The sequence below is a fragment of the Oxyura jamaicensis genome, chromosome 19 (genome assembly GCF_011077185.1).
Source record: "Oxyura jamaicensis isolate SHBP4307 breed ruddy duck chromosome 19, BPBGC_Ojam_1.0, whole genome shotgun sequence".
NCBI lineage: Eukaryota > Metazoa > Chordata > Aves > Anseriformes > Anatidae > Oxyura > Oxyura jamaicensis.
This window is the reverse complement of record NC_048911.1, coordinates 7,650,158-7,675,012: the sequence shown is the minus strand read 5'-3', so window position 1 is coordinate 7,675,012 and position 24,855 is coordinate 7,650,158. Positions and strand designations below refer to the sequence as shown.

Genomic DNA, 24,855 nt, shown 5'->3' with positions numbered 1-24,855 from the left:
ATGGTAGAAACTGTATATGCAAGACCAAATTTTTGCAACCATTTTTTTTTAACATGCATTTATTTAAATAGTAAGTTGTCAGTTTGCTACCATATCTTATACAAAGCTTTCTGTCTGCCCTTTTTCATTGTTGCTGAGATCATTCTTCTACACGATATAAATGTTAATTGACTAAAGAATAAACTTCAAAACAAATCTTTCAGATCCTCACATGCCCTTATCATACACTCTGATGTTTGTTCCCAGAAGGACATCTGACACCTCAAAGTTAGGTCATTTCTCTATTACACTTCCAACACCATCAGCAGATGGGTATCTTGAATTTCCTGGTTAACATTTACAAGGAGCTATTTGTCATCCAGTGTATATCGCAAAACAAACATGAATGTTCTAGGGCTAAAACATAGCAAACTACTGTATTGTTAGGTAGAAATCAGTCTGATTTCTTGCCAAATTTTGCAATGCTATATTTAACTATTCAAGGAATAAATTAATATAGTTTGTGACAGCTGTTTTCAGAACAAAAATATTTTGTATGATTAAAAGTTCTTCACTCTTATGCCATTCAAATGCCTTAAGAAAATGTAAAATTTAGATCAAGTGTAACTGATAATAAATATGGTAATATCACCATGTTTCAGTACCAAGGCATAAATAATGAGAGCTGTAACCAAAACTCTCTCCAAATTTTTTAAAATAATTTATCACCCCTACCATACTAGCCATGAGTTTCCCTAGCAGTAAATAGAGTTTTAGAATATCTAGGTTACATAAGTTTATATTTTTAAAGGTATAAAACTACATCATGGCATTTCTAAGAAAAAAAGATTTCACAAATACAGTGGTGTAAAATTCAGCAGTACCTGTTGGCCCTGGATCTTCATTAATAAATGAAACATGCGTTTTCCACTCGGTCCATCTCACTTCATTAATCCTGTTTATATTGTATATAAATTATGTCATTAGCACACATTCTCTCCTAGCTACATAGCTGCACTTCCCCTTTTATTTCCTCATTCCGTTTTGGGATTGCCACGGTTTACCATCAACACCTGCCTTACTAATACCAAAAGGCTGACTGTCTTTTGCAGTGTTACGCATTGTATGTAGATGGGAACAATACTCAGACAATTTTGTAATTCCACACATTATGAGTGTAGCCTTGAAACTCACATTAAATATTTAAGTGTTTTTCATAAAACAGCATAAAAACATTTTCTTCAATATGCTAATCATATAAATTAGCAATTAATTATAAATATAGTTACTTTTAAGTTAACATTTAAAGGTGATTATGACAAAAATGTTATCTCCTGCAAGCAAATCTGACACTTCTACATTAAAAACATATCTGATGTTCTTATAAAAAATTGTCTACATGAAAAACTTATGTATTTTCCCTTTTCTGAAACAATAGTTCACAACTGAAAACCCACATGGTTTTTTTGTACGGTTAATGTATTTACTATTTCTTCTTATAAAAAGCTATGTATTAAAAGCAGAAGATATTTTGTACAGATCTATAAAATTTTTCAGAGTCTTTCGAAGAGAAATAACCTTGAAGAGAGATACAGAGCATAATCAATAGCACAATATTCTAACTTTGCTTTACCTTAAGCACACCCTCGTGTCATTTTCAGCCACTTTACACCGTTCTCCCAGTTGGAATTTTTTCCTCAAAGATTTTGGTAAGAATTTTTCAAATTCCAAAATGGTTCTAGCTCTCTATTAACAATAAATAGTAACATGAGTACGGTTAACTATATTCAGAAATGTCTGCATATGTTTGTGAGCTCTATCTTTCATTACAACATGTTATACCCTCCCATCCACCATCTATAATTGATACAGACATCAGCAGTAGTAAATAATATGGAATGCCACTTGTTATTTGGCATATGCAATTAGGTAGTCCACAACTTCCTCTAGTTAGACCCAGCTCAGGAGGCATGCTCAAAGTAGTGGTTAGGGTTTAACACCAATACCTTCATCCCAACATGCTGCCATAGGGCTATATAACCTTCAGTGGGATGCTGCCCATCACAGAAAGCAACTCCAGTCCTAATTCTGACTGCATTCTTGATTACAGTTTGGGGCTCAGAAAGCATGCTTAGGTAAAAAATAAGAAATCGGAGTGAACTCAGGCACTGTGCAAGTTCAAGGGATGAAATAGCAAAGTATGCCGTGTTACAGATTTCTGGGCAGATAGTGAAACACACCTTCCTGGTGACGTACCTATGGGAATGAAAGTCACAAAGCTACGAGACAGCACATGGGATTGAATACTCAAGCCGTAAAATTACCTTTAGAAGAGCTATTAATTCTGAAGTTATTAGGATATTCTTATACTAAACATACATATTTCCATTTTTTGTACACATACGCAAAAGGAGATTCTCATTGTCAATGCCTGTCTCCTTCTAACAGCACAGTAAGTGACCACAGATACAGCTTAGAAGATTTTGGCCAATGCATCAATTCTTCATTAAGCAAGCTAACTCACAAACAAACCTGGAGTTTCCAGATGTGCTCACTCTCTTTAGAAATATCTTCCACTGTTTCTCCCATTAATGCAATGAGCATGTTCAAGAGAAGAACAAAAGTCAACACAACATAAGTTATGAGGAGCAGAAGAAATAGCACAGGATACTTTGAATTTTGCTGGATCTCCAGATCACCCAGTCCCAGAGTGAGCTTAAAAAGATCCATCAGAACAGGTCCCAGACTGCTGTTGGAATGGCACTCACTGCCATTTTGGCAAGTTTCAATCAATGCAGCAAGAGCTGAGGAAAAAGCATCAGAAAATTTTAATTACAATAATGCTTTATTTAAACATCACATTTTATCCTGAAGAATTCAAAAAGCACTGCATAATAAAGAGCTACAGCTGCCCAGCAACATACGCACCAGCAGCTAGATGACAGATTACCAAAAGAAAGCAGAAAGTACCCACATGCAAATGAAATTGCAAGCAATTGAGCAAAAGCCAAATTACTTATCTGTTCAGATAGTTTCTAGGTAGACTTTAAATCTCTAAGCTTGGCTTTTTAATGTCCAGAAGAAACCCCAACATGAGCTCTCATCATGACAATAGGGTTCTTATTCATAATAATGCCAAAATGTTTACTCACACGGAGCATCAGTGCTTTTCTCCAGTAATATTTACCTACGCCAAATCCCAGCAAAAACACGATATAGACAACTAAAAATTTTATCACATCTTGCAGGATGACCTAAAAATTAAATATTTATCAGGAATTAAAATTGAGAACTAGTTTTATGCTTATATATTCTGCCAGCATACATGTGCACTACACACTAAAGTATCAGATTGTTTTCATTAAGCAAACTGATTGTAGCCTCAGTGGGAAGAGAAGACTTAGGTCTGATATGTTTTTAATCTTGCAGGTAGGAGTCTGGTATGTTGTGTACTTCTAATGATGACTATAACTGCACAATATAGGCATTAAACCTATGATACAATTAAATAGCAGAACTCTTTTATTTGAAAATCACACACACAAATTACTTGAATATTTAATAAAATAAAATCTTACTTTTAAGATTCAAGGTAGTCTCTGCTATTGAAGTCTTACAGTTCATTATATACATTATTTCAGCAGAATGCACAAATAAGAAATATCAATATGAATTATAAAATACATCCAAATTGTTGAACATGCTTCATTAGGATTGTATAGATAAGCAATCACTGTAACAAGGTAGATAAAAACAAACAAACAAACATACTTGCCTTTTGAATCATAACACTGTATATTCCCATGGACTGGAAACCTCTGGTGAAATAGAGCATATTAGCCCATCCTAGGGCCATTGCCAAAACAAGACACACGAGGTGTTCTTTGTAGGAAAACAAGTACAAAAAGACAGAGAAGATCACAAGCAAAGCTTGTATAAAACTGTTAAAAAAACACATGTATGTAAAAGGGAAATTACTAGAACAAAACCAACAGCATTATGGAAAAATACAAAAATGACTTGTTTCTTATGCTTGAATTCTAATTTCATATTGCATTCCATTCCCCATTATGTACATAACCTATATAATTTAACAATAAAATAGATGACTCAAGAAAGCATATTAATATATCATGGTTATGTTTATTAAAGTTTACTTTAAGTAAACCCTTCTCCCCAGAATAGCTGGCCAATTGATTTTGCTGACAAGATATTAGGAATTCTTAATAGCATCTCTGAAGCAGCTTAATTAAAGCTCTAGTCTAACAAAATGTTTCTACGAACCTCTCTGCAAGGAAGACACTAAGAGAATATGTGATGCACTCTGATAGGGTATAGACCAGATTCTTGGCAGCACAAGATTGATGAAGGAGTTAAAAACTAAATCTGGTTTATTAAAAAGATTTCTTAAGCACATTTCTCTATATACAGCATGAAGAGATACAGCATCTGGAGGAGATAAAGACAGTCTGTACTTTGGGGAAAAATACAGCCTGTACACATCAACGCCCAGTATTGTTATTGATCAGTGAAAGCACTAGTGTGTGCTACAGAAAAGCTGCATGGAAGATTACATCCATCCCTCTGAAAACTAATAATCTAAAGAAAATTGAGCATCTGCTCCAGGAATCATTCTCTGTGACCACAGGATAGATAAGTATTATATAGAGAGAATAAAATACATGCATGACAGACTTACAATGCAAAGTGGAACCACGCATCTGAGAGAATTGACTGCAGGTCTGAGGGCCTAAGCAGAAAGATGGCTACACTCTATGTAAACAGATAAATATAATACAGAAATGGTAGTAAGAAAAAGCAGGGCTCAAAATCATTTTTTCAAAATCATGCATTTGACGTTGGTCTTCTAAAAATCTGTTGATAAGACAAGATGATAGTTTCTAGAATTAAAAATATTTTATGGGGTTGTAACCACAGAATCTCAATTTCTATCATCTTTGGCATAATTTAACAACTAGATACTGTTTTTAACTACTTATAGTATATGGTAATAATTAAAAAAATCCAAAGGAAAACCCCTCATATTTGTTTCACAGAGCAATACAGTCATATTCAAATAAATATCCATGGTCATTCAGAGTGAGTGATGTATTCTGCCGAAGACTTTTAGATATTACACAAATCATATTGATATTGCAAACATATTGCCAAGATCATCATCAGCATATTCATAAATCTAGACAAGTTCTTTACCTATTTTGTTATGTATTTGTTATTTAAAAGTCTTACCTCTTTTATGGCTAAAAATATTGCTCCTAACATAACCATCACCTGTCCTGATAACTGCAGCCATCCCACACCACGTGTTAGGGCTAGTGGATAAGGTGGAGCCTGCAAGATAGGTCCAAAATGAAAGACTGAGTTCCATATCTGAAGGGGAAAAGCCAAAGTAACCGGAAGCCTCATGTATTTAGCTCTCTGGGTGTCCAATTTTCACACTGGGAGTGGATTTACAGGGAATAGCAGGTTTCTTTCTTAAAAGAAAAGCAAAACCCCTCTCCACATTTTTAGAAACTTAACTACCTGTCTTTATATTATGAGGCTTTTGGGTCACTTTCACAAAACACAAATAGAATTACTTCCTCTGTTACATCTCTTCCTTCCAGATGCAAAGACCTGATCTGGGAGAACCTGGTCTCACTGTAGCCAGATAATCTGATGTCTGGTTTTAGTGGTGTTTTTTTGGACTCACTAGCATTTTAAAAACAGATCAGGAAATACTATTGCATTTTAAAGCAGTAAAGTTTGTTAAATTACTGTACTCACTTCATTTACATTAGGTCTGTGGTAGGAAACTAAAGTCAGTGTTACATTGTATAGGAAATAAAAACAACATGACATAAAAAACATGTGTCGTGCAAACTTCTTCCATTTCATTCGCAGCAGTGAATTCAGAGGCTCCAAAGTCAGCATTTCATGACGATTCTGTAGAAAACAAACAAACAATTAAGATTTGAACTTTCCACCTGTAAGGAAACTGAGATGGTTTCAGGTATGTATTTTATATATTTCATTCAGTATCTTGCTGATCTAGAAACATATCTGTACTCACATATATATGTCAGACCCTAAATTTACAAGATACAATGGGTCAACTCTAATTCAGGCTGTGATAACCTGCCATGCTTTGTTAAACTGTGATTGTGATAAAACTGTAGTGTGAACTTCTGCACTTGCTTCGTACAGAAGTTTTATGACAGTTTTTTTATTTAGCAAATGTCAAATTCTGGCTTTGAAAAGCTAAAATTCTGTGATAAGGTTCTACCCTAGATGCCTAAAATACATATATATGAGGTAAAGTAAATAAACAACCCTATGGCTGCCATGAATGTTAATAGCACCTTCTTTTAGAACAACTGTGTATAATACATAAGTTAATTGTAGTAATTGTATTAATAGTACAAAACAGGGTGTTGTTCTGACAGCCTAAGAACACTTCGTATGCCATGAAAATAAATAGTAGCACAGCAATAATGGTATTAGTAAAAACAGGGAACTCCTGTCCACACGCTTTTATGGGTGCTAAGCATTTCATCATTGGCACAGAACAGAAAACACCATCCCTGCCTCCAAAACCTGGTGAGACGCAATTTGCTGAGGACAGGTGGAGTATCTGGTGAATGCACTGCTGTTTGCTTGCCCTGTTCTAAAGAGCTTTCTTAGGCAACTGACAGCGACCAAACCACAGAGGAATTATACTAGTTTTGGTCTGACCAGCTGGGCCTTGTTTATGTTCCTGTGCAAGGCAAATTAATGCTTCAAATGTAGAAAAAGAAACACTCCCAAAATACTTAGCCAATGTCTAATGATCCGAATCCATGTTCACTTACAGCTGAGAATCTACAGAGATACAAAATTAACCTTGCTCCCAATACAAAACTAAGAAGCAGAAGTTATTATTTATTGTTTTACAAGTTCTTCAGTCAAATGTGTAGGCTAACGCACCTGAAATGAGTATACTGCTAGAAAATATATGAATTTTAGTAATAGACAACTTACACCAATATTCGTATTATAAACAATAATCTCCAATACTGAATTTTCCGTGGTGGTATCTAGTTCTGTCAGATCGTAAAGAGAAGACTGAACGGGACCATACGCCCAGTCTGTGAATTTTCTCGACAGGCTCCTGTTAGGCTTATCTCTTATTTCTCTGCTCAGGATGTATTTCAAAATCTAAAACATTAACACAACCATTTGTAAGCAGATGCATTCTTCATGGGAAAGGAGAAAGCACATTGATATACTTGCCAAAACCCAGACCTTATAACTATCGCATTTGCTAGAGTAGTGCAATTCAATATATTTGTAATTCCATCATTTAATAAGTGGTGTTAGAGGTTACAGACCTCCAGAAAATAAATATATTATTTTTAAAGCCTCTGTATTTTCTATCAGAGACATTTCTCTAAAGGATGAAACTACAATTTTCCATGAGTTCACATTTATATCTTCCCTTAACTTAATCAATTACTTTCTAAATTAACCTTTAAATTAAATTAATTATTAAATTAAATTAGCTCTTTAATTATGGGGGCCAAATTCTACAACAGCCTAAAAGAGCAGTACTAGTGAGTCTTCTGAAATTACACAAATATTTTATATTGTATAATAGTAGTTTTGTAATAAATGCAATACTTCTGAGTTTCGGTACAATAGAAAGGTTTTCAAGGCTGTTTTTACATAGCATGGATACAGAAAGGTGTTTTCAGAGGAAAACCTTGAAGAGCAGAAGCAACATTGCAATAGAAATTTTTGCTTTTATGTTGAACAAAATTATCTTACTGAATACTCCTGATACATCGTACAGCAGAACCAGCATGGAAAACTACACACTAGAGCACTAATATCTGTGTACATGGTTGGTCTTGACTCTTTCTCCATACTTAATTTCTCTTAGATATGACTGAACTAATACTTACCTCTAATTTCCCAGTTTTTGCAGCTAATTGTAGTGGTGTCAAACCATCCTTGTTCCTCGCCGTTTCCAAATTTCTGTCTTTACTTTTCAACAAAATCATATCATACATTCTGATGACAAAGTCATTCTGAGTTTTAAAGTCCTCTGCAACAGTAACTAATGCATGCAAGATATTGTTTCCTCTGGAATCCTGAGAAGTAATATTAGTCCTGGTATTGTCCATTAACAGTTGAATTATGTCTGGTTGATTGGTACATGCAGCTAACGCCAGTGCAGTTTCACCTACAAAATTATAAAATGTAACATCTGTTCATCTTTTATTACAAGCGTTAAAATCGTATAGAATTGACTGTATTAAGCATCTTCGTATTTGAAAGCACATTTAAATATTGATTATTTTTAATTTGGCTCTTGGTTTAGAAAAACTTAATTTGCAGTAAAACATTGTTTGGAGACAAGCTTCATATTCAAATTTGTGCCAATTTATTTGTAATTCAGCATTTAATAATAGTTTTACAAGTATTTCTGAGTGTTTACAATACACTGCACTCTGGCAAGTTACCTTACAAAAGGTACTGTGACATTTTTATATCTTGTGATGTTACTTTCTTAATATAGGTTAGCTAATATTAAAGATCCACACTTGCCCATCTTCCATACTGTCTTTTTGGGCATTCCTTCCTGCCTTTTGGAGAGAGATCACCTTTCTACTTACCAAAATAAAAGCCTTCATGCTTATGTTTGGGATTAAAGAAAATACCCTGGGCGTGAGCATTGACATCAGCTCCTTTTTCTATAAGGCTCTGAGTGATTTCATACTGTCTTCTTTCAATGGCAATATTTAGAGCTGTCTGGCCTGAAACAGCAGACGCAGGTATTTAGTGTGAAATCTCTTAAGTACATTATGAAACATTAATGATGTTTCACAACAGATAGCACCAGTAACAATGAATCAAAGTTGTTTCAGGAATTTAAACCATTCTTAGAATGTTGGAAGAAAACATTACATTTATTGATGGTATATTTAACCATATGCCTGAATTGGTATCAGATGGCAGTACCTTTATATGCCTCTTCTGTGTATGCTGCATTGATAAACCTCTCCAAAATACCATTTTCTTCTGCAAAGGAGAGTAGCATATTCACAATCTCATTTGTGTTTTGGTTGATGTTCAGTAGAGCTTTCATCAGACATGTTTTGCCAGTATCTGAAGCTGTGAATTTTTTCATCAAATAATCTGCAAGAGTAAATTTTGAGATTAGATCATGTTAGGCTTCATTATCTATAATATTTATAGATATATATTTATTTTTTTAGACTTCATTATCTATAATAATTATCTATAAGGAAAATAATTCTAACCTTGTGTTTATTTGGGGTGGGACCTGGGGGATATATATGATATTATTTAGCAAGTAATTACTCCTTATTCACTCTCCATTTTGAGCTACTCTGTGAGATGATACTTTCAGAGATGTGGTACTGATTAATAAGGTAGCCAGTGTATTTGGTTTCTTTTTCAGATATCCCACTGCCATGGTAAATCCAGACAAACCCCAAACCCTTACATAACTTCCCTACCCACTCTGCCATGCTGACATATACATCATAAACCCTTTTTATACTGCAATTAGACTGACTACAGGGTGATAGAGACATCAGCTTTGAGTCTCATATTGCAAAAGGCTAACTTAGGTATGGCTATGGGAATACAGTGCAGATAGACCCTCAGCATATCATAAACAGTGGACAAATACTCTCCGGTGTTGCCTCAGAGACAGAAAGGAGGTAGCTTTTTGAGTATCTTAATCTTTCATTTAGAAACAAGAAATGGCATATATTTAACTGAAAACAAGAGACTTCAAATTCACTTGCAAGTAGCTGCTGCATTTCCTAGTTTTAGACTATACATATGCTGCCAGAAGTGGTATCAGTATTCCTTCAGGTAACTCCACTGCTTACCTGGCACAGTCATGTTTGTACATGCATTTGATCTTTCCTTCAGCTCTGCAAGCAGACCTTGCAATTCTTCTACATTCCCCTCAGATACTGCTCGAAATATGTATCTTTTCAACTTCTTCCGGGCACTTGTCTGCTCAGGACCTTGTGGTATGTTAGCACTGAATTATCAAAAATAATAATAAAATTGCTGAGTCAGTTTACCTGTTTTTTTTTTTTGTTTTGTTTTCTGCACAAGAGGAAGAAGAAATGCAATTACTTACACCAGACTACATGTACTGGCCCTATTCCCATATATATATGTATATATATAACTTGGCATAGATCTATGTTTCTGTAGATTGCTTATTTGCAGAGAAGTGGCTACTGAGAGCTTTTTTATAATAACAACGTACATTTTTCAAGTGATTTTGTTTTGCATTTTTGTTAGTTTGTCCATTTTTCTAAAACAAAGGCTGAGAAATACTAATGAATGTGGTTCCTTCCACTTTTCTTTACAGTGTCTTCAGTATTACTCCCCTCTGTGCTTCTCTGACCTGTCTACAACTTTATGACTTCAGTGCCTGAAGTTATCTGATGCTGCACTCCAGCTGCACCCATCCCACTCACAGCAGAAGATTGTTTTTAATCTCACATCTTCTTACACAACTTTCCTGGTCATACATTATTCTGGAATGATTTAATACTTTACCCCAGTCAGAAATACACCCAGCCAATTTCCTTTGGAAGCCTCATTAATGCATCAGCTATATAGCTTCACAGTGAGATTAGTTACCAGGATTACTAGTCCTCAGAAGTGTTAAGAAAGTACATTTTGTTCACTCCATCAAGCTAACAAATATTTCTTAATACTGATTGAAATAGAGGGCAATGTTTCACCTCTAAAAGAAATATTTTCTAGCTTATGAGAGTTGGCTTTTGAAGGAAAAATACATTGTACATTGTATGGTTGCTAAACAATACTGATTTATCGGTATTTTCTCATGCCTTGTTGTGCATAAGGGCTTAGGTCCTGTGTTGTTATCTACGAAGCAGAAATTATATATGAAGAATCCTCATACTAAATACGAGATTTGAGAAAAGCAGAAGTTAAGAGTTGTTCATTTCAAAGTTTAATTATTGAAGGTTAAGTAAGGCATAGGTATCTTATTTCTGAAAAATGTCAAACAAAATTGGTGATGTCTACCCTATCATAGACTTAATCTGTAGAAAATGTACTACTCACCAACTGTCTACGTTAGGGCTATATTCAGTCACATCATCCTGAAGAGACTGTGGGGAATCCATATCTTCCCCATTTCCAGATGCACTGCAGAAAACAAAAAGCATAACTGCTAAGTCAAGAAGATATTGGAAGACATTTTGCCAAATTGCCTGATGAATCAGTCAATACTAGGAAGCAGTATCTACAATAGAACTGAAATTAATCTGATTTGACACTGACTTTAATTTTATCATTTTATCTCTCTTGTATATTTTCAAATGAGTGGTAAGAAGGATGAGACCCAAAGGATTTTATTATATTTTCAAAAATCTTTAGGAAAGCCACATGTTTTGTGTTTTACTACTTTATTTTACTAGGTTATTTCATTATAGATCTGTGGGAGATTTATTTTATTTTATTTTATTTTTATGTTCAGTGCTTGTTATGCAACATCCTGAGGGCTGCACCTTGAAGCTTACATTCTTCCTTTTCACATCCTTAATCTGTCATCTGACACAAAACAAGTGTTAAATCAGTATGGGTTGCAAACAAACAATGAAAGTGATTTAAACATTTACTACGCAGTACACTGTAGGCAACTCAAGAACATTTTGCAGCTGACTGAGATGGAAGCCTCAGCTAAAAGAAATCGAAGACTGGGCTCTAAATACATATTTAGGTAATAAATTTAAAGGATCTCAGTGCCATTAGTATTTTGTAATTACTTATGCCACTTCCAGACATTCCTGAAGGCAGATCTGAATGAATTGATGGCATTTTTTTTTTCACATTTAATTTTGTTTTCTATAATGTTCAGATTTGATGAACTATCACTGGTTAATAACTTCGGGAGCCTAAACTATTAGCTATTGATAAAGTGGATGTACGGACAAAAATGCAAGCATTTAACATTGCCCTGCAGATATTTATTTGAAACAAAGGTAGTCGCTCAGAGTCCATTCTTATTCAGTCCATCACTTCTCTGCAGAAAATCGTGAGGAATCTGGTGACAAAGCATATGTGTGTCTTGTGCAGGTTTGTCCCTGAATGAGAGGCAGAAACTTTGATACCTTTCCTTTGAAACCAAAATAAAATTGCCAGCTAATTCCAAAAAGCTGACCAGACATCCATCAAACACAAAAACATTTGATAATTCTGAGCTTATGCAAAATTTGATGCATTTTCCTTTATTCATAATCACTGGCTTTTAGTACCACTCAAATTTTTAAAAATTAGGTGTGCTCTTCCCAGTCATATTTTTTCTTTATTCACTCAGCATAAATAGCTGCCTTAAATATCTCAGACTCAGTATCTTCATGTTGTTTGGTAGTTAATGAGCAACAGAGCAAGGATATTAGCACACAGAGCTGGGAATGTGGTTTGCTAAATTAAGCTGTGGTTTTCACCTAGCAGAAAACACACAAAGGTGTGGTGTATGGCATTTGTACGAGCATATCCCAAATAAGGGGCTTAGAAAAAAAAAAAAAAAAAAAAAAAAAAAAGATAGTATTGATTTTAAATTAATTCAAATCTGAGGCCTGATTTATTTGCTGTGAATGACAGCAGTAAATAAAGATAAATTGTCTAGCAACAACAGACCTCCAGTGGAGTTCTGTCTTTAAAGTGACCAAAATCTATTAAAAGCCATTTTAGCTCTGAAGTATAAGGAGAAATATGGAGTAGCTGTTGAAAACAAAATAGATATATTTGCAATATGACTACTGCATATGCATCTATAACTTACCATGGACGAATATTTGAATCCATTGGTTTTGAAAACACAGGGGGAGATGTATTATTTGGAGTTGCATTGCTTTCAAAACCATCAATCTCCAGAAAGAAGTGTGAACTGTTGAACACATTACATTAAAAAATATTAGTTAAAAAAAGCAAACTGAACTATAAAATAAACAAAGTGCTACATGTAAGCGCCTGGGACAATGCTGACAGTTTAAATTTGCTGGCATTATATCTAATAAGATGATGGAAAGAGGCTTGTCTACTTTTGCCTGGGAGATTCCCAGACTCCAACATTTAGGCAGCGTCCAGTACTTACATGCTGGCAGATGGGCAAAAGATTCCAAGATATTTTTAGGAGGCATGGCATCAGGTCCTGACATGTCTAAGCAACTACACCATCAGCCTAAAAACAGCCTTGCATCTGACTTCTGTGCAAAGGGCTAAATGCAACACCATGTATTTATTGAACAGATAAACATATATGCATACACACAGATATGTGAGTATGCTTGCTCTTCTACCGCAACCCCTATTTCTCCAGCCAGGAGCCATCAAAATAGATCATTCCAAACCCATCAGCAGTGATAAACACTACATCAGAAAGTTTGAAAGGTCACATGTTTAATGGCATAAGACATTTTCACCCTCCAGAACTGAATCTTGCCAGTCAGTGCATGACATTTAACTATGTCTAGCTAACGAATAACTATTTATAGGAAAAATAAATGAAATTTGAAACAACACAGAAAAGCGAATATGAGAAGAATCGGAAGATTTAGCCTTTTAAAAGCCTGTGGAGTTGGGAGGCAAAGTTGATGGGTTGATATTACCAAATCTCATTAATCCACACTACATTTTTATCTAAGTCAGGGGAGTTGCAGTGGTGAATGTAGTGACTCCCACAAGGCTTCTCATTCAGAAACTGTCTTACATATCTAAAACGTTTCAGTAGTCACCTGAAAAATATCTCCAATTCACCTAATATTTGTGGTTTAGTCCCTAGGTTATTTCTTTCTTTCATTTAACTGCATCTCCCCCAAAGAACTGAAGTACACATACATTGAATTAAAGTACACATACTGATGCTAAAATGCAGTATGTTATTAGGACACTACTGAACAACCCATTGATATCTGCTAAAAATAGCATGATCTAATAATGGCCCTCGTTCACATCATTTTCCATTGTCTTGGGGATCCCAGTGTTAATTCACTGCGTGTAGGTGTTTAATCTTATATGACCTTTTAACATTCAAGATGTGCCGCTCCTGCCAGCACAACAGTGTCCCTGAAATTACCTCGGCATACAGTGCTCTTCAGAGTCCAGGGAAAAACCTAGACAGAAACAGGACCACTGCCATCAGTTCTACCACACTCACCAGATTTGCAACTGCTGTAAATCACTGTTGTTTCACTGGGATCTTGGCATAGAGACTAAGGAGGGGTGAAAATACCATGGGTTCATCCTGCTTTTGCATTCCCTGGCTATGATGTGCAGGATCTGTCCTGACAGCTGTTGGAGGCTACAGTGAATCTGCAGAAAGCCAGAAGTGCTGCACTTCAGGCTTAGCTGGACCGTCCCACCTGCACTTGGCTCAGCACCAGGAGGAGATGGTGTACTACAGGCTGATGTCTCTCCCAGGAGTGTGTTCATGTGCAACCAAAAGCTATACAACAGCTATGAAGTAGGCCCTGTTTTGGAGGCTGACATACCTAACCTATAGTGGCATGTGGGTTATGTGGGGATAACATGAGGGGAAGGGGAGGGAGAACAAAAACCACCAGGCAAAGTGGACTATTGCCAAAAAATAACCAAGTGCTTACGTGGCCATGGTGCATACTGTCAGGAACACTGCCCACAAACATAATCGGGCTCTGACAACGTTGGCAGCACTCCTCCCCAGCATGCCTGTTGGTTTTCCTGTGCTTAATTACATACTGCCAGTCCACCCAAATACCAGCAGCTTCAAGAAGGGGAAGTCACTGTCCTTTCATAACGTACACATGGCCAATACATTTGCCAAATGAGAAATGCTACCCATGGAGATGCACTAGCTGCTTAGTGGCACAGTATACCAGAAGGAAGCATTTTGAAGCAACAGAAGTACAGCAGCATAGAAACATGTAATTAATAGAACACGTTAAACCACTGCATTAAAATTCACGTGATCTTCATTCCTTATACTACAGGAATGTTGGTGGTCACACCCTGAGCTGCTGGTAGAGAGATGGCAAAACCCCCAAGGTTACTGTTACTGATGCCACAAAGCCAAAGAGGAGATAGGAGATTAGCTAAGTGAAGGGTAGTATTTGCCACTGTTTGCCAGTATTTGTTTTAACTATAAATCTTCCATGGAATTGCCCATTTCTGGAGTACTAGTTGTACTGCGAGCTGTTTAGATACCTCATCTCCCCACTCTACAAGCAAAGTGCAGCGATTCAAATGAAGAGAAATTGGGCCACCCAGGCAGTGGGTCTCAGATAACTTACGACACCTTTTCTGTAGAAAGTGATTCCTCTGATTATTAAGAAATTATAAATGTCAGAACAGCCACAATTGCCTAGGCCTTCAGAGGTTCAAAAATTACTATAATAGCTAGTAATTAGCCAGAGTGAAAAGTTTATGAATGAAAATCCATCCTCAGTCTACAGTAACTTAGGTAATTTCATTAATATAGTATCATGGACGAATTACTGCTTCTATTTCTCTATTCGTATTAAATTCAAACGCTTAATCATTGTATTAATTCTCTAGCATAAAATATGAATTAAAGTGAATATTTTATAAAATAAGTAAGAAATTAATCAGAATTATGAAAAATAGAGTGAATTCAGGTTTCTGTTTGTAATAGCATTTCCCAAACCTCCTGCTCTACCCAGCCCTTATTCTTTAATTCCACCTGTCTCCCCATAATCCTTTATGTTCTCATGTGATGCTAAATTTGAAATGTCCCTTTTCTTCAGGCCAGCATCTTTTATATGAAACCTGGTGTACCCTGCCACGTGATCACTTTACATTCTCCTATTGCAATGCTGACCATTAATAGACCATTACCTTGTAAGTTTATACGTGTATATAGATTGGATGCAGAAAGCCTAGCTGATAGGAGACGCTAACTTAGGCTGGTGCTTGAGTCTGATGTCTCTAGGATAGGGGTTATGTATTTGTCCCATCAGGGTGAACACATTATATTTCCATGTAAGAGTACTTCCACTTACAAACAGTATAAGCACATGACTTTTTGAAGGCACCTTTTGTTTATCAGGTCTATCTCATCCACATACATAGCATGAATAAAGATGTTAGTGATACTGCAGTGCAAATATCTACTATAGCAGATATAACAGGGAGTTGCAAAGTTTTAGAGTGAGCAAGAGTCCTACCTTTTCTTTGTGGGAGTGCTCTCAGTTGGCTTTTTCTCTTGCTGGTTTGAAGGGGGAATACCAGATGGATTTGTTTTCTTGCCCATTAGTGGAACAATTTCTTTGTTATCTTTAATCATATTTCTGCAGTAGACAGAATCACAGTTACTTAATGCTTGTACATTTCAACAAAGCATAGTGACCAGATCGCCTGTGTACAATCTCTTCACATATGAGCACACAACTCTTAATATTTTTTTCATTTTTCAGGTATTAGGCACATACATGTTATTTTATGTGTCAAGGCTGGAGGGTTATAGTCAAGACTGATTAAATTACATTCTAAGAAAAGTTCCATTATGAGTGGAAAATCCAAACCATAAATCTGGGAGAACCGTAACCTCAAGTATGTGCCCCAATTAAACTGAAGGGCGTTTGTCAGTCACAATGCCAGTATATCTTATATAGAGAAATGCAAAGAGCACAATGTTCTCTTTGGCTTTCATAGGCTGCCCTAAACTGTGTGCATATTTACAGTTCTTCTAAGTAGTCAGTTCTTAAAGAATGTAACTTTAGAAAAGTGGCAAATCTCAGAAAGATCTGTGCAGCAGGTACGATGCGGGAGGGGAGGTTTCATACATGAAGGGTACTGAACACAGAAAAAGCCCTGAACTTTTTGAATGCGTCAGAATAGCAGAAGCAACAGTCAGACTCTAAATACTGTATACAGCCTGAACTCAGCTAAACAAATGGTCACATGAATGACATCGAGGACTTTGGTGTGCTGTCAGCATTTCTCAACATTTCTTTGGGGAATAAAAAAAAAAATAATGACTCTGCTGTATGGAAGTGATCACCAGCACATAACATAAACAGATGTTAATGCATGTTATCTGCTTATAAACGCTCATAACACGAATTCTGTAATTAAGGAAGAATAATTATCTTCCTCTTTCTCAACATAATACTCAAGGGCATCATTTTAAATCACCAACAATAACCTGAAAGCAAAAAAGATGAATTTTGGATCCTTTAAAATTCACTGAGTGTAGAAACAGTAAGTTTTGCGAGGTCATGGTTCCATTCCCAAGCAAATCAGGGGAGTGCCCTCCATACCCAAGGATTGTATAAAAATCATTTGTGTGCAGGATTGAACAAAAGGAACTGCATGTTCTTCCTTTCCTACATCCATTTCCCATAACGTGACATATATACATACAAACTTTCTGTCTCAAGATACAGAAAACAGATTGTGAAGCATGTTTGAAAAGACATGACACCTAGTGTGGAAAAGGAGACAGGCATATCAAATATTTGAATATAAATCCGTTAATGTATACATGATAGATGTTTACATATAGGACATTTTCCATCCCAAATACAGAGAACCGAGAATTTGTAAGGCCCAAACACATGGAAGTGCAGTTGTAATTTCTTTTCGCTAACTCAAACAGAGAAGAAATCTGAAATATTGGAAAGCACTGCCTAACTTGAAAGGGTTGGCCTAAAAAACAATCATGAAAATAAAATTTTGTGTTTTCTACCACTGGTAGACATGTTTACAAGACTGATGTGATATCATACCAGTGCAACTCAGAAATATGCCACGTGGATGCATGTCCTAAGAACTCATATCACAATATTCATAGAAATAATTTATAAAGGACAAATTTGATTTACTTAGTGCATTTGCATACAAAGGAAATGGCAGCTTTCACCACAATGAGTGAACAGAAAAACTGAACTTGTGTATTACATATTTGAAGTAGGAAAAAAGTTTTGTCCATGCCCTTGGAAATGCAGTTCATCCAGTTTTCAGACATGTTTTATGAGTTAATAGACAGATAAACATTTTACCTTAGCACAGCTAAAGCAAGTTACTGTTGTTGTGCTTAGTTCATAAATAATTCCGTGATTTACTTCTTACCAAGTGATTTTAGACTACACGGCAGTTTATGAGCAGAGTAAAGACATTTCCCATCCAGAGGAAGAGGCAAATGTGGTATTTGACATAAATCAATTAAGGGGGACTACAATAAGATGGAGATGGGCATTAAACAGCTTTACAAAATAAGTGACTTTATAGGAAAAGTATAGTTGGAAACAGACCAGTAAGTCAAAAAATGTGTCAGCAAAATGTGATGCCAAGTTGAGAGGGACACAGCTAGCACATGTCAAAGCTAGAGGGGTCAGAGAGAGCGATTGCAAGAGCTGGAGAAAATAAAGTCCAAATTTAAAATCTGTAAAACAATGGACACAGGAAAGAGCCTTTGGTTTGTGAGCAATGCTACAGCTGCTCAGATATGGCACCACATTTCTGCATGGGCCATCTACAGGGGAAGACAAAAGCCCCACCTGCAACTAATTTTCACTGCAGACATTTCAGCAATGACTTGAAAGCAGGCGACATCATTTCAGAGAGGTAAAAATAGTCAAAGGTAGCACTGAAGTTTATTTAGGTGATGAAAGACTACTGAACCATCAGTGATTCAATGAAACAATTTAGGGAGGAAAAGAAGAAAGGTTCATTTTTGAATACGTGGACTACTGCTTTCAAAGGCACATCTAAGATTTGACTCTCAGCCACAGAGACTATTTTAAATGAGATGTCGGAGTGCGCACAAGTAAATAACTGCAGGCACAATGGTAGAAGTACCTTGCTACAGTGCTGAAGTAGCGTCTGCTTCTCATTTTTAATCACGATTAATTGCATGTCTAGATGAAAACTGAGCCTAGCCTTTTGACAATATCTCCTACAGAACTCAGTTCCTGTTTTAGCTATACCCATGCAAATCTCATGAAAGTTAACAAAGCTTTTTTATGCTTATCAGCTTCTTCCCTCCGTCTTGTTAGTTTAATGACCAGCTGCTTTCATCATCATCTTCCTGTGCACTACCATTTTATGTAATCTATGAGGTAGGGAGAAAAACAGTGCAACATTCTGGAGAATGTCAGATAATAAATACTGCAGCCTACGTAACCTGATACAGAATGTCATCTGTAATTGTAACTATTTTTTCTTTCAGTATCTGGTTAATCGTTGCTTACAGGCTGTCAAAGAAGCGGTTTATTTGAAGTGGGCAGTGAGACAAAAATACTGTGTTAATTTTAGTATTAAGAATTATTTTGGGGAGGGTTCTGAGAACATTGAGGACTTGGTATGTCACCTCCAGTGTGGTGGGGATAAGAAAAGGACATTTATCTGTAATGATGAATGGGACTCTGCCACTTTTACAGTATGTTACGTGCTATCACAGACTCACCCACCTTGTGCTAACCTGAGACAAAGAAAAATCATACGTATTAATATCTCCATAGATCAATGACAGTATAAACACAGTGACTAAAAAGAGAATCCTACAAATAAAAATAAACATTTATCCATGCTATCATGACACAAAGGTCTCTTCTTCCTTAGGGGCAGAGGAGAGGAAGTGATTACCAATAGCTGTTTCATTCACAGGACCCTTCAAACATCCACAGCACTGACCGTGATGCTTTCTAGCACCTATGAACTAATTCTTGCTAGCTCATAAAAAGAAATCCCCTTTCCCAGAGGAACGGTAGTAAAACTCAATTTTGAATTTTGTGCACTGTTTATGGTATATAAATCCAATCAGCAGAAATCACACTTGATAAAAAGAGAATCACCTTTCCGTAAGATTTTCAAACTTTCTGTAAGATTTTCTAACTTTTGAGGGGCTGTAGTAAACTTCGGGCACTATGAAAAAGTTTTCTTCTTGGTGAGAAATTTGTTCTTTTCCTATGAGGGTTTTTCCTAATAGAAATTTTAAAAGTCTCTGTGAAAAACAATGTTCTTCTGCGTAGAAAGTCCTTTAAAATTATTTACCTGCTTGTCTCCAAATTTAATAAAAAGAAGAAATTTTAGTGAGCTGAAATAAAGACTTTTCTGCTAAGCCAAGTATTCTGCTTTTAACAGTCACTACAGTAACTGAACCTTTCAGGAGGAGATAAAAATGCTTTTTAAGGTTAGCCTGGATGTCAGTATATTTTGGATCCCCTTACCACAGAAATCAGGAAGTTTCACAATGCATCAGGCCGAGAAGTATAAATGAAATTAACTACATATTCCATAACTTCTGAATGCCTAAGGAGTCCACGTGGCAGGTCTTGGGAGAAAGACAGATTTATAAAGTTGAAAATCAGCAACAAGCGTTCTCCAGTTGAAAGATATATTCAGTGAAGATACTTTAGCAGATTTCATTCTCCACAAAAGCATCACACCTACACCGAACACCCACAGAAGTTCTCAGAGAACTTACCCTGTTTACAAAACTTGCATTTCAGTATAAAGAAGGCACCTCCGAACGGTACGAATGAAGTTCACGTTTAGGGCCAATTGACGCTTCGACAACATCCAAAGAGACTGATCTGCCAAATGGGTAAAACTATATTCAAGTTCAAAACTATCCTAAAAACGCAAAAACACCCTTCTTCAGTCATCCGGTTTGCTCAGCTGTTGGAAAGCACAGATAAGTACAGCGCTGGCGTACTGCAGCCTTACAGGGTTTGTTCCATCTGAAATTAGGCAGCAGAGAGAAACTTGCTAGACAACAAACTCTTTACTTCATAGCTGCCAAAGTGGGATGACACACACACACGCAATAATTATATACTGAAATATTACTAAAGCTGAGTCGTTTACAGATGACTTAATAGTAGCAGAATATCTCCAACGATCACAGTGCTCTGCAGTTTACATACTGTATTCAAAAGAAAATGGTTATGCACATGCATTTGGGTTGTAAATGACATCCCTTAATGTCATGCTTAGTTTATTATATATTATGGAACTATTGAGAAAGCACAAAGCAAAAATGAGAAAACGATCATGCTAAGTGCTCCAGAAAGCAAACATTTTTGCTATCACTTTGAAAAAGTAGAAATGGGCTTAGAAAATATTACACTTTCATAGCGATAATGTCAGTGAAAACATGGTGGGTGTGTTTAGATCTTTCCCTATCTGCGTATTTTCTGATGAATGTGTACCCTTAGGGTCTGTGAGGATACAAACAGGCGTTTCACATAAACAGTGCTAGTGTTACTTCTTGCTATGCGAACTACAGGGAATGGCGTTTTTCAGCTTTGCTAGTTTTGAGCTGTTGAGCAGTGGTTAATGCAGACTCTTTTTTCGGACATGCCAGAAGAGTAACCACAAGTTCTTCTGCTCTCCTAATAGAATATTTCCATTATCACCAGAAATAGTACCCTTAAAATTTTTATGTCTTTGCAGTGAGGCCAAAGAGATGAATATAGAGCTCCTCTTTCCTTTACTTGATTAAAAGGCGTGAGTTCAAGGGGAACTGTGCAGGCCAGAAAAACAGAAATCTTTCTCCAGCTGTAGGTAAGAAAGAGTCAAGTGTGTTTTTTTTTTGTTGTTGTTGCAGTTTTTTTCCTTTCCTTTTTGTAGGAAATGGATAGGGAATTTGGAGATACAAACATAAAATACCTTTAGGATGTTTCTGGTAATGAATCAGCTTCCACAGAACAGCATGGTAAAAAGGGCCTTGCCTAGGCCAGTTTGATTTGGCATTAGGAGAGAATTGGTTGGATGAGCTGAGCACACATCCAGCTTTGCCTGACACAAATTTATGATGATATATTCCAAACCCTGCACTGGGTAAAGTTGTTCACGCCTTGTCAAATGACTGCCTAAGCTAATATGCGGCAGTCTAGAGTCAGTTGCTTTGATGGACTCTTAGCTGCTTGTCTAACCACCTGGAATAAGGACTGAATACTGGCATTTAATCTTGCCTGGGAGAACATTGGCTTAGTTCTCCACATAAACTACAAGACTGTTTAATTGAAGTCACTCTGAGCTGGAGTACTGCATGTAAAAATAGGCAAAGTCAGATTAAATCTGGATGAGGGTGCATTTAAGGACTCTTTACTTTAACTTTCCTATAAACCACAGTAGAAGAGCAGTTAAAAAATTCCTTTGCCATGGAGAGAAAATTAGTTTGGCAGCAAGCAGTACTTTGAACTTAGAAAGTTATATCTGAAAGCACCCAGACCTGTGTGGTTTAGCAGAATATAGGACCTATCAGTGTGGTCTATTTATAACGTCATGGCAGTTATCCAAAACGAAAAACTGGGACAAGCTGCGGCAAGAGTCAGAGCCCTGTATCAAACTTGCCTATGAGAAGGTGCAGAAGATTGTAAGAGCTGTTACAATTCACACGCCCAAGAATTACACTTCACCCTGGCTGATATACGTTAACAGTTTCTCCTTCCATTATGAGGACAATGGCTAGCTAAACCTAAGTATGGCCTTTTCCGTGCAACTGACAGATTTAGAAACCACGAGCACAGACTGTTTCTAGTTAATCTTCCTGAAAACAGGTAAGAACGTCACGTGCTACACATAGGTGTTGTGAGCCTGACGAAAGAATTTTTAAGGGTAGACTTAAAAGTCAGGAAATGAGAGGCAGAAATATAGTAAGTCTCATCTATGCAACCATTTTCTTATAGTCTTAATTATTAACCCACTTAACCTTTATGTTCCCTGACCTGTTCCACTCTGAGATTTCTGACAAGCCATGAAATGTTTTGCAGTAGTCTGTATCATGGCTGTGCGGACCACTTTATAGAGTTTTACAACAGCTACCAGATGCTTCAGTTAGTAAGAGATATGCCATAAAGGTCAAGAACATTAATAACTAGGCACACAACTATGAAAAATCACTTGAAGACCTTAGATCTGGATAGTCTGCACAGCACATAAGCAGCAGATGCCTTATCTGGCATTTATTATTTTGTTTTTTTCTAGCAAGTGCTAGACTCACTAGAAAGTAAAATTAACAAGATGAAGGAAGCCCCAGATGGGAGGGATTGAGCATTTGGAGATCTGCCATTTGACACCAGCGAGTCAGAATTGCATTTTCTGTTCTGCTGACATGTGACATAATCAGAGTTAAACCTGAATTAGGAGGTTACTCAGATTTTGTATTTAATTCTGTGATTTTCAGTACCCCAACAGGGAGTCACTATGAGGAAAAGTCATTGTCTAAAAAGCATTTTTAACATTAACAGGTAACAGCATGGATAATTGTAAATTACTTATTGTCAGCATTCCATTCCCCAAGCTCCTTAAAGCTTAAGTACTAAAACACTGTGCATGCCAACTACCAATAGCAGCCCAATTCCCCTGAGCATAGTGTTTAATTGATTCATAAGAGTCTTTCATGATTTTTTCACTGTGGAAAAAATGAACTTAAATTCTCTTTGTTTCTGTGAAAAGGGATTCAGAGGTGTTGCTCTGTTGTGGGAAGACTCCAAAAGATCTATGGTTTTAAAAGAACATATGTGCATTTAATGCAAGTAATACATTTTTATACCGAAGAACCACATGAAGATGTACTTCTGTAGGGTATGCTAAGAAGTGTAAGATACTATCAGTTTCCCACAGACTTTCCAGCTAACTTTTAAGCAGATGAAGAGACAGAAAGGATGTGGGAGAGAACAGGAAAATCACAAGCGTGGCCACAGTGCTACTCTAACAGAGCTCAGAAAGGCTGCTTTGCTGCTCACTGTGTGTTTTAAGGTAGCTGCAGTTGTTCCAGGGGGAGTGACGCTGTAGCAAGGCAGAGATCTCCTGATCTCAGTGGCTTGCTTGCTAATATTGAACTCCTGATCTGGGGAGCCAGATTTTTTTGGTACTTACTAATTCCCCAGACTTAATAGGATTCACGCTATTGATTGCTCTTCAGTCAGCTGTGATAAGGAGTCAGTTGTCTCTCTTGCAACATCTTTTTTATATCACCATTAAAAAAGATACGTCATCTCGTCTCAAATTGACAGATTGACCTTGATCCTTAGCACCTTCCTCCCCAAACTTTATAAGCGAAAAATAATAAAACAGCTATTGCTTAATAGATCAGTGTTACTGTCCCTCATTTTCCCCTACAAAAGAACAGAATCACATACAATTCTATGTGAATTCAAAGAGAAGCTTGTTGCATTTTAAAGGCTGCATTTTCTGTTCTCACAATACTTCATACAAGTATCATCTCAGATGGAAAATCTCCCCTTTATATGCACGCCAGCATTTCCCCATTTTAGAGATAAATTCAGTCAGTTCTGTAAATGATTTAGGCTTTTTTTTTTTTTTTTAATTATGAATTATGCGTGATTTTTCACCTTGAAAATCATACCTTGATTTACAGATGTTTCTGTTCCTCACTTTTTTTTTTTTTTTTAAACTATTCTCACTCAGAGGAGTTGAGAATAAAGGACTATGGGGAACGGCAGAAGTCGGTACTGAGTTTGTACAGTGCTAACACTTCTGGACACATATTTGGCTTTGTAAAAGTAACTAGTAATATACATTTTCAGATTCAGAGAGTTCAGCTTGAAGAATTAAAATACTATACTCCTGACTGCTCTTCAAGAACATAGCTTCAGTAATATTATCTTTCATAAAATCTTCTCCTGTTCCTCCACTCAAAGTTGAGCTTGTTCCAGGTTCATATCTGTGTGCTGCTTCACACATGTATGAAGAGCTTTGCACACTGCTCCAAACAACTGAATAGCACTTGCAAATATTTAAGTAGCATGCTTACAAACCATGAGATAAGAGATTGTTTTGTGCAGCTGAGCAACAGAGAAATAAATTAGCCTGTAAGTGTTTGACCATCCTCTAACAGGA

General features: G+C 36.5%; 1 protein-coding gene and 1 long non-coding RNA gene across 4 annotated transcripts in view; one reads left to right on the top strand and one right to left on the bottom strand.

Annotated features, from left to right (window-relative positions):
* TRPV3 (transient receptor potential cation channel subfamily V member 3) overlaps positions 1-24,855 on the bottom strand; it is a 34,724-nt gene that overhangs the window by 2,183 nt on the left and 7,686 nt on the right. For 2 of the 3 annotated variants that reach the window (XM_035342990.1, XM_035342992.1), the window contains 16 exons: positions 16,209-16,331; positions 12,830-12,934; positions 11,107-11,190; positions 9,885-10,042; positions 8,983-9,159; positions 8,637-8,777; positions 7,923-8,203; positions 7,000-7,176; positions 5,767-5,925; positions 5,230-5,331; positions 4,679-4,752; positions 3,755-3,920; positions 3,167-3,233; positions 2,512-2,783; positions 1,613-1,725; positions 864-934 (listed from right to left, as the gene is read on the bottom strand). In XM_035342990.1, coding sequence (XP_035198881.1) covers positions 864-934; positions 1,613-1,725; positions 2,512-2,783; positions 3,167-3,233; positions 3,755-3,920; positions 4,679-4,752; positions 5,230-5,331; positions 5,767-5,925; positions 7,000-7,176; positions 7,923-8,203; positions 8,637-8,777; positions 8,983-9,159; positions 9,885-10,042; positions 11,107-11,190; positions 12,830-12,934; positions 16,209-16,327 — 2,266 coding nt within the window. In that variant the 5' untranslated portion in view covers positions 16,328-16,331. Of the gene's footprint in view, positions 1-863; positions 935-1,612; positions 1,726-2,511; positions 2,784-3,166; positions 3,234-3,754; positions 3,921-4,678; positions 4,753-5,229; positions 5,332-5,766; positions 5,926-6,999; positions 7,177-7,922; positions 8,204-8,636; positions 8,778-8,982; positions 9,160-9,884; positions 10,043-11,106; positions 11,191-12,829; positions 12,935-16,208; positions 23,756-24,855 lie in introns of all 3 variants that reach the window. The other variant, XM_035342989.1, reaches the window with a different exon arrangement.
* Positions 5,925-11,425, top strand: LOC118176200. Its single transcript, XR_004755295.1, has 2 exons — positions 5,925-5,992; positions 10,382-11,425. It is a non-coding gene; the product is annotated as an uncharacterized LOC118176200 (long non-coding RNA).